Source organism: Plecotus auritus, assembly GCF_963455305.1.
Source record: "Plecotus auritus genome assembly, chromosome: 7".
Classification (NCBI taxonomy): domain Eukaryota; kingdom Metazoa; phylum Chordata; class Mammalia; order Chiroptera; family Vespertilionidae; genus Plecotus; species Plecotus auritus.
In genome coordinates this window covers 62,310,265-62,327,361 of record NC_137774.1, presented here as the reverse complement: position 1 = coordinate 62,327,361, position 17,097 = coordinate 62,310,265, and the positions used below count along the sequence as shown (strand labels likewise).

General features: G+C 42.7%; 1 protein-coding gene and 1 pseudogene across 2 annotated transcripts in view; one reads left to right on the top strand and one right to left on the bottom strand.

Annotated features, from left to right (window-relative positions):
- Nucleotides 1–17,097, top strand: part of USP31 (ubiquitin specific peptidase 31) — an 81,289-nt gene that overhangs the window by 38,776 nt on the left and 25,416 nt on the right. The window contains exons 6-11 of the mRNA XM_080682124.1: nucleotides 344–488; nucleotides 9,098–9,275; nucleotides 11,774–11,885; nucleotides 12,397–12,491; nucleotides 14,830–14,907; nucleotides 15,487–15,616. Of these exons, the coding sequence (XP_080538250.1) occupies nucleotides 344–488; nucleotides 9,098–9,275; nucleotides 11,774–11,885; nucleotides 12,397–12,491; nucleotides 14,830–14,907; nucleotides 15,487–15,616 (738 nt within the window). The remainder of the gene's footprint in view (nucleotides 1–343; nucleotides 489–9,097; nucleotides 9,276–11,773; nucleotides 11,886–12,396; nucleotides 12,492–14,829; nucleotides 14,908–15,486; nucleotides 15,617–17,097) is intronic.
- On the bottom strand, nucleotides 2,233–2,611 carry LOC308254456 (eukaryotic translation initiation factor 4E-binding protein 1-like; annotated as a pseudogene). Its single transcript has one exon. The product of its transcript is annotated as a eukaryotic translation initiation factor 4E-binding protein 1-like (transcript).

The following is a 17,097-nucleotide window of genomic DNA, read 5'->3' as shown; positions in this document are numbered from 1 at the left end:
GAGATTGAATATTTGTATAACCTCAGGCAGGTCACCGCCTTCTCTAGTTTCTTCCCTTGTGAAACAGGGGTAATTCCCATCTCCTGTGTCTCTTCACCAGAACTCAGAGGAACTCTGGATTTAGTGCCATCACATTCTGAGAACAAAATACATTGCTCTTCAGTGACAGGGGATGCTGTTCTTCCAAGATTCTCTTATTAAAGGCAAATAATGTGGGTTCTGTGATGTGTCAGAGGCCTCACAGGTTAGGTCCTGATGGTCTGGGGAAGTTCATGGAGAATTAGGAGATCCATTCATATTGACTTCCTGCTTATTCAGTTATTTACATTTTCCCCATTTTTAGATTGTGTTAACAGAAATGTACTATGATGGGTTCCACCGTTCCTTTTGTGACACAGATGACCTGGAAACAGTCCACGAAAGCGACTGCATTTTTGCCTTTGAGACTCCAGAAATATTCAGGCCTGAAGGAATTCTCAGTCAGAGAGGTAAATGAGCATATGTTTCCATAATGCCACATAATAGGTGTGTGGGTCAACCACTGTCTGCCTTTTCAGATGTCTGTTACATGATAGCATCATTTTTTACATTGTAGTAAAATACACATAACACATTTTTTAAATCTATATATATATATAAAAGGCTAATATGCAAATTATCCCCTCGGGAGTTCAACTGGGAGACCGGGAGTTCAATCGCTTGCTATGATGTGCGCTGATCACCAGGGGGCGGTGCGGAATGAAGGAAGGCCTCAGCCAGCATCTGGCAGCTGGGGAAGGAAGGCCCTGGCTGGCAGCCAGAAGGCCCCAATGGGCCCTGATCCTTGGCCAGGCCTAGGGACCCTACCTGTGCACGAAATTCATGCACTGGGCCTCTAGTAATGGTATAAATTTTATGGTAACATATTTTCCTAGAAGAAGACAGTGCTTACTGCTTTAGGCAAGGATATTACCTTAATTCCTAACATTTCTGAGACTATTTTCTCCCTTAAGTGGACACTTCGGCATCTTATTACAGCACTCAAGTTATTTATTTATGTATTGCTGTAAATTTTTTTTGTATTGTGCTTACCAACTCTGGTGCTCAATTTCTAAATTCTAAAACCTTTAATGTAGAAACCTTCTCTTGATACTTGCTTTTAAGAAATCTGACACAAACATGTCGCATGCTTTAAACTTTCCCTGTTGTGTGCTGATAATTTATTTCCCCATCTTCTGTCTCATTAGCTTCTCCTTTGTCTCCCCAAGAATCTCTTTCCCTCGCCTCTCCCCTCCCCCCAGTCCTAAGCAGTCACTTTCTGTTTCTATACATTTCCCTCATCTAGACATGAATGGAATCATATAGCATGTCACCTTTTGTGACAGACTTCTTTCCCTTAGCATTATGTTTCAAGGCTCATCCATGCTGCAATGTGTATCAGTCCTTCATTCCTTTTTATGGCTGAATATTATTCCATTATACGTATAGACCACATTTTGTTTGCCTATTTATCTGTCAATAGACATTTGGGTTGTTTCTATCTTTTGGCCATTATTAAGTAGTGCTGCTGTGACCATTCATGTATAAATATTTTTTTGAATAACCTGTTTTCATTTCTTTTGCGTTATATAACTAGGAGTGAGAATGCTAGGGCATATGGTAATTCTCTTTAACTTTCTGAGGAACTATCAAACTGTTTTCCACGGCAGCTACATTGTCTTTATTTCTAACAACAAATATATGAGGGTTACAATTTCTCTCCATTCTTGCCAACATTTTTTATTGTCTGTTTTTTATTATGGCCATCCTAGTGAGTGTGAAGTGGTATCTCATTGTGTGTTTTTTTGTTTTTGCCCAAGGGCTTTTATTTCCTCTGTTGGGGAAGTAGGGGAGGGGAACTTCCCCAAGCACACAAACCTAACTAAGGGGTGGTGTGCCCTCAGTGGAAGAGAGCAGGATGGTCATTCAGAAGGGGTCCTCCAGGTCCACTTCCTGGCCCAGACTGCAGGATGTGTTCTCTTGAGAGTCACTCCCCTTGGGGTGCCAGCTCCTGCATGAATGGAGGCATAAAGAGGTATCTGCTGGTGTTCACCAAGAGTAAGGGGGAGCAGGTGCTCTGACCGAGGGAGCAGAGGACTAGGGTGGTTGACCCCACACCCATTGCCTGCCCAGGATGATAATTGGCGGTGTGACTCTTCTCCAGAGAAGGGCCAGAGAGGCCCAGAGTCATTGCTTGATCTGATGGCTGGTCCTTTAAATGTCTATCTCAAATTGTGACTCTTCACCGCCTGCTGGCTTTGCAGGTGGTTCTGGCTGGCTTCTGTGGGGGGCTCGTCACTTACAGGGCTAGTGACCCCCCGAATAGTAGGCAGATCCCATGGGGCTGTTTGGTCACAGGTGAATAATTCTGACACGGCATCAGGAACTTCTGGTCATAGATGATCCTGGTACCTCCTGGGGTGGTGCTGAAGAATGTGCCGCAGGGGGTGGTGGTCTGTTGAGGGTTGGGGGGGAGCTGCATGCTGTCGCTGAGGACCACCTAGTGAGTGGCGGGGATGGCCCGGCTTGCGGTCTGGCTGCAGCTGCTGCCCCGGATGTGATCTTCCTTGTGTAGTGCCAGCAGCCAGAACATGGCTCTCCAGTTCCTGTAGCCTCGCTCCGGTCTGCCCCCTCATTGTGGTTTTTATTTGCATTTTCCTAATGATATATGATGCTGATCATCTTTTCATGTGGTTGTTGGCCAGTTATATATCCTCTTCAGAGAAATGTCTATTCAAGTTCCTTCTCTATTTTTAAATTGGGTTTTTTATCTTTTCGTTGTTGAGTTGTCAGAGTTTCTTATGTATGCTGGGTACTAGACCCTTATCAGATATCTGATTGCAAAAATTTCCCCCATTCTGTAGGTTATCTTTTTATTTTTTTTTGATAGTGTCTTTTCTTTTTTATGAAAATTTTTATTTTAAAGTTACAGTTGATGTGTAATATTATATTAGTTTCAGGTGTATGACACCATGATTAGACATTATATAACTTATGAAGTGATCACCTCGATGAATCTGATACCCATCTGACAACATATATACTTATTACAATATTATTGACTATGTTCCCTATGCTGTACTTTATATTCCCATGACTGTTCTGTAACTACCAGTTTGTACTTCTAAATTTCTTCCTCTTTTTCACCCATCACTCCCAACCCCTCTCTCATGTGACAACAATCAAGATGTTCTCTGTATTTATGAACCTTTTCCTGTTCTGCTTGTTTGTTTATTTTGTTTTTTAAATTCCACATTTAAGTGAAATTATCTGGCGTTTGTCTTTCTTTGTCTGACTTATTTCACTTAGTGCAATAACCTCTAGGTCCATTCATATTGTTGCAAATGACAATATTTCATTCTTTTTTATGGCTGAATTACATTCCATATGTACCACCTCTTCTTTATCCATTCATTTACTGATAGACACTTAGGTTGCTTCCATATCTCAGCTATTAAAAATTGTGCTGCTATGATAGGGATGCACATGTCTTTTCAATTTAGTCCTTTGGGTTTCTTTGGATAAATACCCAGACGTGGAGTTGCTGGGTTCTTCTTTGTCTCTTGTTATAGCCTTTGTTTTAAAGTCTATTTTATCTGGCATAAGCTTTTTTTGTTTGTTATTACCATTTTTATGAAATACCTTTTTCCATCCCTTTACTTTCAGTTTGTGTGTGTCTTTCGATCTGAAGTGAGTCTGTTTTAGACAGCATATGTAAGGGTCTTGTTTTGTTAACCATTCAGTCAATGTATGTCTTTTAATTGGAGCATTTAAAGTAATTATTGATAGATATGTATTTATTGCCATTTTATTATTAATATATTTGATCTTTTTTTATTCTCCTTTTTCTCCAAGAAGATCTTTTAACATTTCATGTAATACTGTTTTGGTGGTGATGAACTCAGTTAGCTTTTCTTTGTCTGGGAAGCTCTTTACCTGTCCTTTGATTCTGAATGATAGCTTTGCTGGGTAGGGTAATCTTGGTTGTAGTCCTTGCTTTTCATCACTTTAAATATTTCTTGCCACTCCCTTCTTGCCTGCAAAGTTTCTGTTGAGAAATCAGCTGACAATCTTATGGGCACTCCCCTGTAGGTAACTAACTGCTTTTCTCTTGCTGCTTTTAAGAGTCTCTCTTTGTCTTTAACTTTTTACATTTTAATTATGATGTGTCCTGTATGGGCCTCTTTGGGTTCATTTTGTTTGGGACGCTTCACTTCCTGGACCTATATGTCTATTTCCTTCACCAGATTAGGGGAGTTTTTTTTGGTCATTTTTTTCAAATAAGTTTTCAATTTCTTACTCTGTCTCTTTTTCTTCCAGCAACCCCATGATGTGAATGTTGGTACACTTGAAGTTGTCTCAGAGGCTTCTTACACCATCCTCATTTTTTTGGAGTCATTTCACTTTTGATTGAGTTTTTTCTGGTTCCTTATATTCCAAAACACTGATTTGATTCTCTCCTTCATCTACTCTACTGTTAATTCCATGTAACTTGGTCTTCATTTCAGTTAGTGTATTCTTCATTTCTCACAAGTTCTTCTTTATGATTTCCATGTCCTTATTTATGCTGTTGAAGTTCTCACTAAGTTCATTGAGCATCCTTGTAACCATTGTTTTGAACTCTGTATCAGGTAATTTGCTTGCCACCATTTCAGTTAGCTTTATTCCTGGAGATTTTGCTTGTGTTTTTTTTTTCTTTTTCTTTTTTTTGTGTTTTTTTTCCATTTGTGTTATGTTTCTTTATCTCCTCATTTTGGCTGCTTCCCCGTGTTTGTTTCTGTGGATTAGGTAGAGCTGCTACATCCCCTGGAATTGGTAGAGTGGCCTCATGTAGGAGGTGTCCTGTAGGGCCCACTGACACAGCCTCTCCAGTCACCTGAGCTGGATGCTCCAGGTGCTCCCCCTGTGTTGGCTGTGTGCATCCTCCTGTAGTAGTTGAGCTTTGATTGCTGTTCACACATCATTGGAAGGTCAGTCAGCTGTGAGGAATGGCTCTGACTCCAGCAGAGGAGCTGCTGTGCAGGGGCTGGCCCCATGGAGCAGAACTTGCTTCACTGGGGCTCTGATGCCAACTGAGTCTGTTGCTTGTGTGGGTGTGTGGGTTGCTTGTGGAGGTGATTGGGTTGTAATCTGGTGTGGTCTGAAGCTGGCTACTGCATGTCTCTGAGGCCTCCTGGGAGTTGCAAAGTCAGCCACCACCTGTTGCCTGCCCAGGGCCAGCCTGCATGAGCTACAGAGCAATCTGCAGGTGGTTGCTCCTTGTGCTGGACTTGGAGGTGCCCAGAGGAGGTGCTCAGTGTGGGAGGGCTCAGAAAAGGAACAACGGACTCTGCCAGCACTTCTCTCTGGGAGAAAGCTTTCTCTCCAGCTCTTGCCGTGATGTCATACACTTCAGTCCCTTCCCATATGTTCCTGGTGCTTTTCGAACTGCTGCCCAGCTCTGAAGCTCAGAGTGAGTCTGATTAAGTCTTTGGAGGGGCCCTTTAAGAGGAATGCCTAGGACTTCAGCAGCCCTCCTTCTCACTCAGCCACAGTCTGGTTTTACAGCCAGAAATTATGGGGACTTCTCTTCCTGGCACTGGAACGCCTCGCTCCTTATGGATCCACAGCCAAGATAACCCTCCCGGTTTTTAACCACCACATGTGGGCTTGGGCTCAGCCTGCTATGTGTCGCCGGCCCTCCTACGAGTCTTGATGTGGATTCTTTTTATATTCTTAGCTGTAGGCCTTCTGTTCAACTAGATTTCAGGTGTTCTGAATGGATAGTACCTTTTGATGCATAAAAGGTACTTAATTTTGATGAAGCCTGATTTATCTTGTCATTGCTGTTGCTTGTGCTTTTTGGTGTCATATGTAAGAATCCATTGCCAAATCCAAGTCCATGAAGATTTACCCCTGTGTTTTCTTATAGAATTTTTATAGTTTTAGCTCTTACATTTATGTCTTTGATCCATTTTGATTTAATTTTTGTGTATGGTGTGAGGTAGGGGTCCAGTTCCATTCTTTTGCATGTAAATATTCAATTATCTCAGCACTGTTTGTTGGAGAGACTATCCTTGAATGGTCTTGGTGCCCTTGTCAAAAGTCTTATTTAGTACCTCTTCTTTCACCCCCTAATTCTAGAGGTCTCTGGTGCCTCTAGTTCCTGAATCTTTTGGTAATTGTATATACTGGATTGGCCAGCTTTCTCCACTCTCAGCTTAGGAGTCAGTTTTCTCTGGTCTACCCCTATTGACATCATTTTGTAGACAGTCTGTTATTTCAGTATTCATTGTTCTTTGACCCAGGAGCTCTGTTGTCTGTTTTCCAGTTGTGTTCTCATGCATGTGCTTTTGTTTATTTAAATTGCATCACAGTAAAAATACCAAATCACCTTGTCCAGAGTCTTCCCTCATTTCCTCCACTCTCGGCCGGCCGACTGACTCCTCCCTTCTGTGATCTAGCCATAGCTTCTGGACTAGAATGTTGTGTGGCCATGACCTGTTTTCTCCTGTGTCTGTCCCACCATACTGTGAATTCTCTACAGTTGGGACTGCATTTTGCTTCATCTTTCTGTACCCAGCAGCTGAGTATAGTTCCTAATATACAGCCCAGTTAGTGTTTGTTCTACTGAATATTATCCCAAATCCCCCTTCATTCCCCAATTACTAGAGTTTACACTAAGTTTCTCTTTTTAAGTGAATATGGGGAGGTCCAAGGTTATTATATTCTAGCCAGAGAGTGCCTTTGTTGGAAGAATATACCACTTTGTGAGTATGTGTTAGTCTTTGTTGTAAAGGCCTTATACTATTGGGTTCATTGTGAATGAGCCTGCTACTTTTCCCAGTTTACAAATGAGGGAGGAGACTTAGATTAAGGGGTCACACAGCTGGTGGTAACTGGGCCTGCACTTTGAATGCAGAGCTGACCTCTGCAGTTGATGGGTATCACCTCATCGCACTAGGAATCCTGATCACTTTTAGCAGAACAGGTCTTTCCAGCCTCCCTTCTGCCAAAAGCCTGGGAATTGAGGCCATTCGTTGTCTCAGATTCAGACTTCTATTACTTTTACTTCCTTACACTAAAGTTTAAAATGGTTAGGAACTGAAATCTGCTGTTCTTTTGTGTTTTCTTCATGGTGTTCAACATTAAAATGTATTTTTCCCTCTAATAGCTTGATGAAAACTCAGTGTTTCCGTATTTCTAGTTCCTGTGTTATTGTTCTTTAAATACGTTTTTATTGATTTCAGAGAGGAAGGGAGAGGGAGAGAGAGATGGAAACATCAGTGATGTGAGAGAATCACTGATTGGCTGCCTCCTGCACGCCCCCTACTGGGGATCGAGCCAGAAACCTAGGCCTGTTCCGTGTTTGGGAATCGAACTGTGACCTCATGGGTCGATCGATGCTCAACCACTGAGTCACACAGGCCCGGCTAGTTCTTGTGTTCTTTATTTTAAAAGGTTAATTTATCTGGAATTTATGTCGGTATTAACTATGTATTCATCATTTTTAATCCTCAGCTGAGGATATGTTTTTATTGATTTTTAGAGAAGAGAGAGAGAGAGAGAGAGAGAGAGAGAAACGATGTGAGAGAGAAACATCAATTAGTTGTCTCCCGTATACGCCCCCAACCAGGAATTGCAACCTAGGTATGTGTTCCCAGGAATCGAACCTGCAACCTTTTGGTGTACAGGACAACCCGCCAACCAACTGAGTCATCTGGCCAGACTATGTATTCATGATTTTAAATTGCTGTAATGTTGATGTATCTTCGTAGGTTCAGCAAGTCACATATTACTGGATATTTAGGTTATTGCCAGATTTCTGCTATGAATACTTTTGTGTAAATACTTTTTATTTTATTTTCCTCCTGGTGATGTTACTATATTTGAGGTGGTGGTAGGCTTCATTATCCAGTTGGAGTATCATTTCCTTAGGCTTTCAAAGGATTAAGGAAATTAACAATTACTTAGTCAAGCATTTATTGAGTTCCTACTGAGTTCAGGGCTGTTGCTTGGTGCTGAATTGCTTAGTGCCTCTGATTGACAGCTCTGCTTTCAGCAGTCTGTATAGGGCCTGCCAAACAAATACGTGCGTTTACGTTAATGTTGTTGGGACAGTTTAGGTGATTGTATTAAAGTTCTATAGTTGCTGTGAATCTAGTTAAATGTAGTTTCTTTATTTAATCCTCACCCTAGGATGTGGTTTTTTTGTTTTATTTGTTTTTAAATTTTATTTTATTGATTTTAGAGAGGAAGGGAAAGAGAGAGAGAAACCTCCATGTGAAAGAGAAACATCAGTTGTTGCCTCCCATACACATCCTGACTGGAGATCGAACCCCAGTCCAGGTATGTGCCCTGACTGGGAACCAAACCCCCAGCCTTTTTGGTGCATGGGACGACACTGCATCCAGCTGAATCACCTGGTCAGGGCAAATGTAGTTTCTTATAAGTTTGGCCCTTAAAGCAGGGAGAAAAAGCAGCATTGGAATATTGAAGATCATTCCACTTGTATTAGCCTTTCCTTTTACTTTTTAAAAAGTTCATCTGGCCCTAACCGGTTTGGCTCAGTGGATAGAGTGTCAGCCTGCAGACTGAAAGGTCCCAGGTTCGATTCCGGTCAAGGGCATGTACCTTGGTTGCAGGCACATCCCCAGTAGGAGGTGTGCAGGAGGCAGCTGATTGATGTTTCTCTCTCATCAATGTTTCTAACTCTCTATCCCTCTCTGTAAAAAAATCTATAAATATATTTTTAAAAAAAAGTTCATCTGGTTGCTGGTTGCACGCATGGCCACACTTCACGTTGTTGTGGTGAATCATCTCTGCAGACTTGCCTTTCTTACATCGGACCTAATAGTCACTGAAGATAAGAGGTTTAATTTTCAGTTTCTGACGGTAAGGCCAGCTTAAATAATGATGCTGAAGAAATTATCTGAGTGGCGAGAGGAGTCATCTCAGGGTAGATTTTGTTCCTTCTTTCAACTGTAGTTTAAATTATATAATGACAACATCTTAATTTCTCTATTGGGCAAAGTACTTTGTAATGAATGAATGAAAAGAATTTTAAGAGATGAAGTAAGTTTTTTCTATTTTGTTTCAGGAATTCACTTAAACAACAATCTGAACCACTTAACAATTGGCTTGGCCCATCATAGACTGTCTTCTACACACGCAGCAGCAAAGCAGGGGAAGGTGGAGCTGCCCATGACGAGAGCAGAGAGCGACAAGATCGTCCTGCTGGTGTGCAACCGCGCCTGCACCGGGCAGCAGGGAAAGAGGTGCAGACAGCTTCTTTTCCAGCATCTGTGGAGGCTTTGAAAAGTCTCATGTTTTCAAAACTAGGGATAAAAGCATCCTTACTTTTAGTAGTTAATTTTTGATTCTGATGTTTAGAAAGAAGGTGACCTGATTTGAGGGGTTGGAAGGGAGAATATAAAATTAGGATGATAGAATCTGAGTGAGAACGGCTCTTCAAGCTCATGGTAGTTTTTAAAGGCTCCTGTCATTTGTCTATTTCCAGCACAAGCTCCTCTTGTGGCCCCAGACCTATACACCTATATACAGCTGCTTTCTTAACAGCTTTCTTTTTCTTCTTTAAATTCTTAACAAATTACTTGGATGGTATGTACACCACAATCTTAGGTTCCAAACTGAGCTCTCTCTCCCTGCACCCCTGGCCCTCCAGCGTTTCCTGTCTAAGCAGTGGTGCGTGCCACTCTTGGTGCAGCGGCATAAGCCAGGAAGTTGGGAGTTGGAAATCTCAGGTCTATTCCCTCTGTAAGAATTTCCCTCTGCGGGGGTTTCGACTGTCTTTTAAAGTAGCCTTTTCCCAGTAGTGATGTCACCTGAGTGATAAGCACGATGTGGATCTGCTTAGGGAGGAAGGCACTTGTTGTTTCTACTCTTTGTCAAGGTAGCATTTATATTAGCCTTTTAAAATGTTGCTTTGGAATAAATTCCTTTTTTAAAGATGCTGAATAATATAAATGCAAAATGTGTTGATTTCTGCATTTTTGATGCTCATTTAACAAATACTCGAGTGTTGCCAGTGTGTGGGGCACTGTTCTAAACACAGGGGCTACGTAGCAGATAGACAGGATCTGCCTTCCCAGGAGCTTACATCCTAATTAGGACAGAGTGACTACAAGCAAGTAAACACATTTAACTTCAGTCCTTTCCACTTCGAAGATTTTAAAACTGGCTGGGATGATAGAGTTGCTGGGGTTGGGGGCACTGTTAGGGAGGGAGGCCAGGGAGGGCTTTCTTGAAGCAGCTGAGCCTGAGAGGAGAGGGTGAGCTGTGTGACCCTCTGGGGAATAGGATCTCATGAGGGGGGACTTGGAGTACAAAGACGCTGAGCCTAGAGGAGCTTGGCATGTGTAAGGGACAGGAGGGAAGGGATGTTAGTCTCTTAGAAGTGAAGACGTTGTCACTGAAAATGTGGCCAGATGGTTTACATGTGCTTGTAATTTCACGTCACAGTCATTTTTAGGCAGATAGGTTGGTTCACTGTTGAGTGTCACTGTGAATAAACTTTTTATTAGGAGTTGGGTTTCTTGGTGATCTTAGCACCTCTGCTTTGGCCTGAGTCAGGGTTTATCTGATTCCTCACTCACTCACTCAGCATCTACCATGTTAAGGCTACTAAGATAGCGAACCACATTTCCTTCCACCAGATAGCTCACAGTGCATTGTGGAGGCAGAAGAATGATCAGGCACTGTAAGTTGGTGCTATGGTGCCGAGAGCACAGGGAACAAATTGACAGGTGCTTCCACAGGACACCTCTGCGGGGTCTTGACGTGGTTGAGTGGGGCCTAGCCCAGGAACAGGCTGGGAAGGCTTTCCAGGCTGAGGGAATTGGCTGAACAAAGACCTGGGTGTGTGAATTGGACACATTCAGGGCACACAGCACGTAGGTGTGAATGGCTGGAGCTTGGGGAGTGAGGGCAGCCCAGTGGTGCTCCACCGTGGCTGCACTTTAGAACCGCCTGGGGAACTTCTAAAAAGTCTCAGTGCTAGAGCCATCCACCAGAGTGACTGCAACAGGATCTGGGGGGCTGCACTTGGGCACCCTTGTTTGAAGCTCCCTCGGTGACGTTGCCTGCAGCCATAGCCAAGAGCCAGGCACCGCCTGGTGTTCTCCAACACCTGACAGCCTGGCACCCCAGGGGCCATGTGGCTCTCCCTGGCTGCCTGCCTGCTAGGCCTGCTTGTCCTGTCTGCTCCTCTGGCATTAACCCCTTGCTTGTTTGACCTGTGCTGTTCCAGACTGCTGTCCACTCTGGCCTTCTTTCCTCATCGTCTCCACTGATCCTGTGTCTTGCTTCCTAATATCCTAGCCTCATGCTCCCCCAGAAGCCATTTTGATGTATGAGCTGTTAAATTTCATTTAGAAAACTCACTTCTCTTCTGACTGTTTCATCCACTTATGAGAGTTATATTAAATTTCCTGTTTGTTTTATATTGAGAACAGCCCTAAAAACAATTATATAGTGACTCCATTTAAGAAGGTCAATGGTTGAGCATTGACCCATGAACCAAGAAATCACTGGTTTGATTCCCAGTCAGGACACTTGGCCGGGTTGTGGGCTTGATCCTCAGTAGGGGTTATGCAGGAGACAGTCGATAGATGTTTCTCTCTCATCGATGTTTCTACCTCCCTGTCCCTCTCCCTTTCTCTACTGTCAGTAAAAACGTATTTTTAAAAAAGTCATGAGTAAGGAACACAGCGTAAAGAGGTTGCTATAATTTAATTGAAATGGTTGTATGTGTTAGGTTTGGACAGCCTTTTGTGCTGCACTTGGAGAAGACAATAGCCTGGGACCTGCTGCAGAAGGAAATCTTGGAGAAGATGAAGTATTTCCTGAGGCCCACGGTTTGCATTCAGGTGTGTACGTGCTCCGGCATTCCGGCCCAGTATGCGTGTGTACCAGTGAGGAAACGGGAGTTCAGAGTTCAGGCCTCTGCAGAGCTCTTCAGTAGGGCTCTGAGACGAGGACTGAGCCCTCGTCTGTGACGCGAACTGCCACTGCACGTTTCCCTTTCTAAGGTTTGTCTAATCATGGTTAGCATGTGATCAGCTTGGACAGATTTTGTAGAACATCCCTCTGTATATTTTCAAAATTAGGATTTCAGTGTTAAGGTATCCATGGGAAACTGACATTAAGTTAATGTTCCACGACTGCCACGTATTACCTGTCTTGCATAACATGTTTGATGTGTAAATTGTATTTGGGTAAATCATATTAAAGTGTATTAGAGCAGTTCAGCAACCTAACAACATTATGGAGGAGCATTTTACACAAGTTTGCTCCCCCTCTAACCTGGTTTGGAAAGACCGCTGTGAAACTGATGCCCTTAGAGAAATCCAGCCTAACTTTCCTCCCCGTTCGCTGCAGGTGTGTCCGTTCAGCTTGCGTGTGGTCAGTGTGGTGGGAATAACGTACTTGCTGCCCCAGGAGGAGCAGCCACTGTGCCACCCAACAGTAGAAAGGTAAAAACATCACCTTCTAGAATTTCACAAGTGCTCATGTGTGATTTCTAGTGACATCTGGTATAATGTCCACACAAGTGTGTTCTTTGGGCTCATTTAGAAATTAAGTCCTCATTTTACTTTTGATTCATATTAGGATATATGTTTCAGGATCCTTTTTGGAAAAGCCTGGAGTACTCATGTTAAGGAAAGCAAATTGCTGTATATCCCAGGACTACAGATAAATGATACTTTCATATTCACCAAGGTTGACGTTTCCCAAAGTAGAATTCTCATCATGCCACTTTCCCCCTTGCCGTCCTTGCAGGGTGACCTGTGTTGTAAAAGACAAAGCCAGGCTCCACAGTGCAGGGCGTGTTTCAGTTTGAGTTGTGACTGCTTCCTCTGTCAGGCCTGCTTGCTGCTCTCCCACCATCCTAACCCTTCAGCAGTGGCAGGGTGCTGCGGGCTGCTTGGACACACAGCACGGCTTCATGTGCCTTTGCATGTGTTGACAGTATCTTTCCTCTGAGTCTTTTTTCACACTGTCCATCCTTCCCCTGTGGTCAAATTGTTCTTACACTTTGCTTCCCCTGTACTTTCTACACACTTCTTATAGTACAACACACTGTATTAAAATAATGATACATATATGACACATAAATATAAAAACTCATGTTACTGTTTTTATTATGATTTTTTCAACAAATGTTGTAGTGCCTGCATTTCAGTATTTCAAAAAAGTCTACAATGTGGTTCTGTTTGAAAGCAGGCTACTGTTTTGTTTTATTATTTTAACATCTTTTTTTTTTTAAATTGATCTTAGAGAGAGGAAGGGAGGGAAGAAGGGAGGGTTGGGGGGGGAGAGAGAGAGAGAGAGAGAGAGAGAGAGAGAGAGAGAGAGAGAGAGAGAGAGAGACATCAGTTGGTTGCCTCCTGCACATGCCCTGACTAGGAATCGAACCTGTATCCTTTCGGTGTACGGGACAACGATTCAACCAACTGAGCCACACCAGCTGGGGCAAGTCACTATTTGGTTTTAGAGATGAGAGTTAATAGATTAGATAATGCTTCAAAACATTGCAAAGCATAAGAAAATTAGATGAGTAATATTGACTATTTTTTTTTGTGTGTGTGTGTGTAAAGGCTCCCTTTGTGTTCTCTGAACATTCCTTTTTATAAGTATACCCTTTTCTTCTTTTTAAAAAAAATATATTTTTATTGATTTGAGACAGGGAGAGAGAGATAGAAATATCAATGATGAGAGAGAATCATTGATCGGCTGCCTCCTGCACTCCCCCTACTGGGAATCAAGCCTACAACCCAGGCATGTGCCCTTGGCTGGAACCGAACCTGGGACCCTTCAGTCCGCAGGCCGACGCTCTATCCACTGAGCCAAACTGGCTAGGGCAGTAATATTGACTATTAATCCTGAGTTTCTCAGGAGATGGAATGTGCCAAGGCACTCAGTGGGGCTTTATGAAGGAAGGAGGTGGAACTCGAGCAGGACCTAGTGGAAGTTCAGGTTGGCGCAGACCAAGTCCAAGGACAGGCACGGTTTATGGGGAAGGGGTGCAGGAGCAGACTTTGTTCCCAGAGAGACTGTTGTCTCTATTTGGGTTGTTGAGAAATTGGACAAAGAGTTGGAAAGGTCCTAAAGAACATCTAAGAGTGACTATGGATAGCTTTATAACAGAATTCTAAATTTCTTCTAATCCCTATTTCTATACTAGACATTTTAATGTAAGGGTTTTTTAGTCCCACTGTAACCTACTAATTATATATGAGGTTATTATAATGGTCTCACTAGAAACTTTTTCTGATGTGGAATGATGATGAAGATGTTCAGAAATCACATGATTTCAGATTTCACATAGGATGACCATATTTAAGTAAAAGCATTTATTTAGAAAACTAGAGGCCCACTGCGCAAAATCATGCAAGACCCAGACCGCCATGAGACCTAGCGCCAAGTCCCCGCCCACCTGCGTGCGCCTCGCTGCACATGCAGCCCCGCCCACCCGCATGCACGCATGCAGCCCCGCCCACCCGCATGCACGCACGCAGCCCCGCCCACCCGCATGCACGCACGCAGCCTCGCCCACCTTGAAGACACTTGTGGATAGAGATAAGAATAGTTTCCTGCTCTAACCTTTCCTTCTCAGAAGCACTTAAATTGACCTTTGTTGGAAGATGAGAGTTGAACAGAGCAACACTTACTTGTTCCCATGAAGAAATCATATGACGTTTAGCAGGTGCCTTTTGATGTTTGGTCGTGATGGCATCATGGCCACAGGGTTTTTATAATAGAGATAACATGTGACTCCTCTCCCTCCCCATCCCCTTTCTCTATCTATAGGGCATTAAAATCGTGTGGACCGGGTGGCACTGCTCATGTGAAATTAGTGGTAGAATGGGACAAGGAGACAAAAGATTTGTGAGTATTTTTTACTTAGTGTTTATAGAGTCATTGTTTTAATTATTTTAGAAGCATGCCTTTGATCTTTCAAATTAGCTGAAACCCAAAATTCTCTTTAACTGTTTAGTGTCTGGTGTGTTGCTAGTCCTTTATTTAAGTAGTTTATTATTTCTGTCCTATACATTCTGTTGTTTGCTGCTAATGAGATAGAAGCTATATATTTGTGTGTGTGTGTGTGTGTGTGTGTGTGTGTGTGTGTGTGTGTATTCATTGTAGGTTTAATTACTTTGATTTGTATTACAGGCCCATTAACTCTAGTAAGTTAGGCAAGATGTGTGCCCTTAGTTACAAAGGACAAGAGTATATGGATTAATTAGCACAGTTCATGGCCAGTCCCTCAAAAAAACAAACCAAGTTATTTCTTCTTGAAAATAATGTTATAGAGAATTTTTCAAGAACACTTTGGAACATGGGAAATTGCTTTCTTACACATTGACCTTCTTGCTTATGAAATTATATCTATGCTGTGAAGCTGTGATTGTATTTTGTGTCAATTTTGCAAGATATTGCTGATAAATGCTTTGCCCCCAATGGCAGCTTGTTTGTAAATACTGAAGATGAGTATATCCCTGATGCAGAGAGTGTTCGTCTGCAACAGGAGCGTCATCATCAGCCTCAAACTTGCACTTTATCCCAGTGTTTCCAACTCTACACCAAAGAGGAGCGGGTGAGAGCTGGGGAGCATTTCTTGGGTGGTGCGGTGGTAGGGATGGGGGAATAGCAAGGTGACAATGAAGAAACAAATTATGTCCCAGAAAATTCCCGAGTCGTTTTGCATTTACATAGGTTCTGCACACGTATGGGTATTTTAGTGTTAGGTTTTAAATAATTTTCCTTAGTAACTGGAACAGTGATTCTCAACTTTTTGGTACTAAGAACATAGGTGTGAGAACCTATCTAAATTAATTATAATTAAATAAAATTGCAAGTTCAGTTTCTTAGTTTCCTGTGCTCAGTGGACACAGTGTACATATAGACAGAGTTCTATTGGGCAGTTCTTTGGACCACTTAGCACAGTGCTTTGCAGATAGTAGGGATTTGGCAAATATTTGCATGTAAGGATGACAGATAGACAAGTGTCTGTGGATGGGGCTCAAGCCTCTGTGGTTTTTAAACCTCTCCAGGTTTGTGCACCTTGAGAAACCTTGACTAAAATGCTTGTAGTTCATCTTGAGGTGATGTTTAGGATCAGCAGGTGCCTTTGAAAAATTTTTGAAAAATTGATTTGAGAGAGAGAGAGACATGGATTTGTTGTTTCATGTATTTATGTATTCATTGGTTGATTCTTGTCTGTGTCCTGACTGGGGATGGAGCCTGCAACCTGGTGTATTGGGATGACGCTCCCAGCCAGGGTCAGGTCAGACTTTTGACTACTGATTGTTACTGTTCACTCTAAGTACATAGCGAGTTATGCAGTTCCGGTGGAAGAGGACTTGAACGCTTCTTTCTCTCTGATGGTTGGGCTCTACTGAATTTCAGAGAGGTGCTTGTTCAGCCACTGTTTATACACCTTTAGTTGTGAAGCGTTTGCCTACGTAGGTGACTCACCATTTCCTCTTTGGAGGTCCCTGATGGAGACTGAGGTCAGCCTGGACTATATCCCCAGGTCACTGTGACCATATGTGTTCTCTCTAAGAATAGTTGGGGCCAAATATTTGTCTATCTTTTAAATATTTGAAATGTTTTCCATCTTCTCACTGAGCCTTTTCACCCCCAAGTTGTCCATAGCTAGTTCCTTTAATAATAAGTTTCATAAGAATTTTTTTTCAGTTTGGAGCTTATATAAAATAGTTCATTGGCTTTGCAACCTGTTGATTGCCTACTCTGTAAAGCACCTTATCCTGTTTAGATTTTTTTTAATTGATTTGGAAGTTGTTTGAGAATGGCACAAACCTTAGAGATGAGCAGACCTACTAGATGGCAAAACTGGTATTCTACAGAACGTCTCACTGATGGGAAGGATGAGTTCAAGCTAGCAGGATATATTTTCACTAGAGGCCTGGTGCGTGAAAATTCGTGCACTTGGGGGGCGGGTCCCTCAGCCAGGCCTGCGCCCTCTCACAGTCCGGGACCCTTCAGGGGATGTTCACCTGCCAGCTTAGGCCTGTTCCCTGGGGTATCAGGCCTAAGCTGGCAGTCAGACATCCC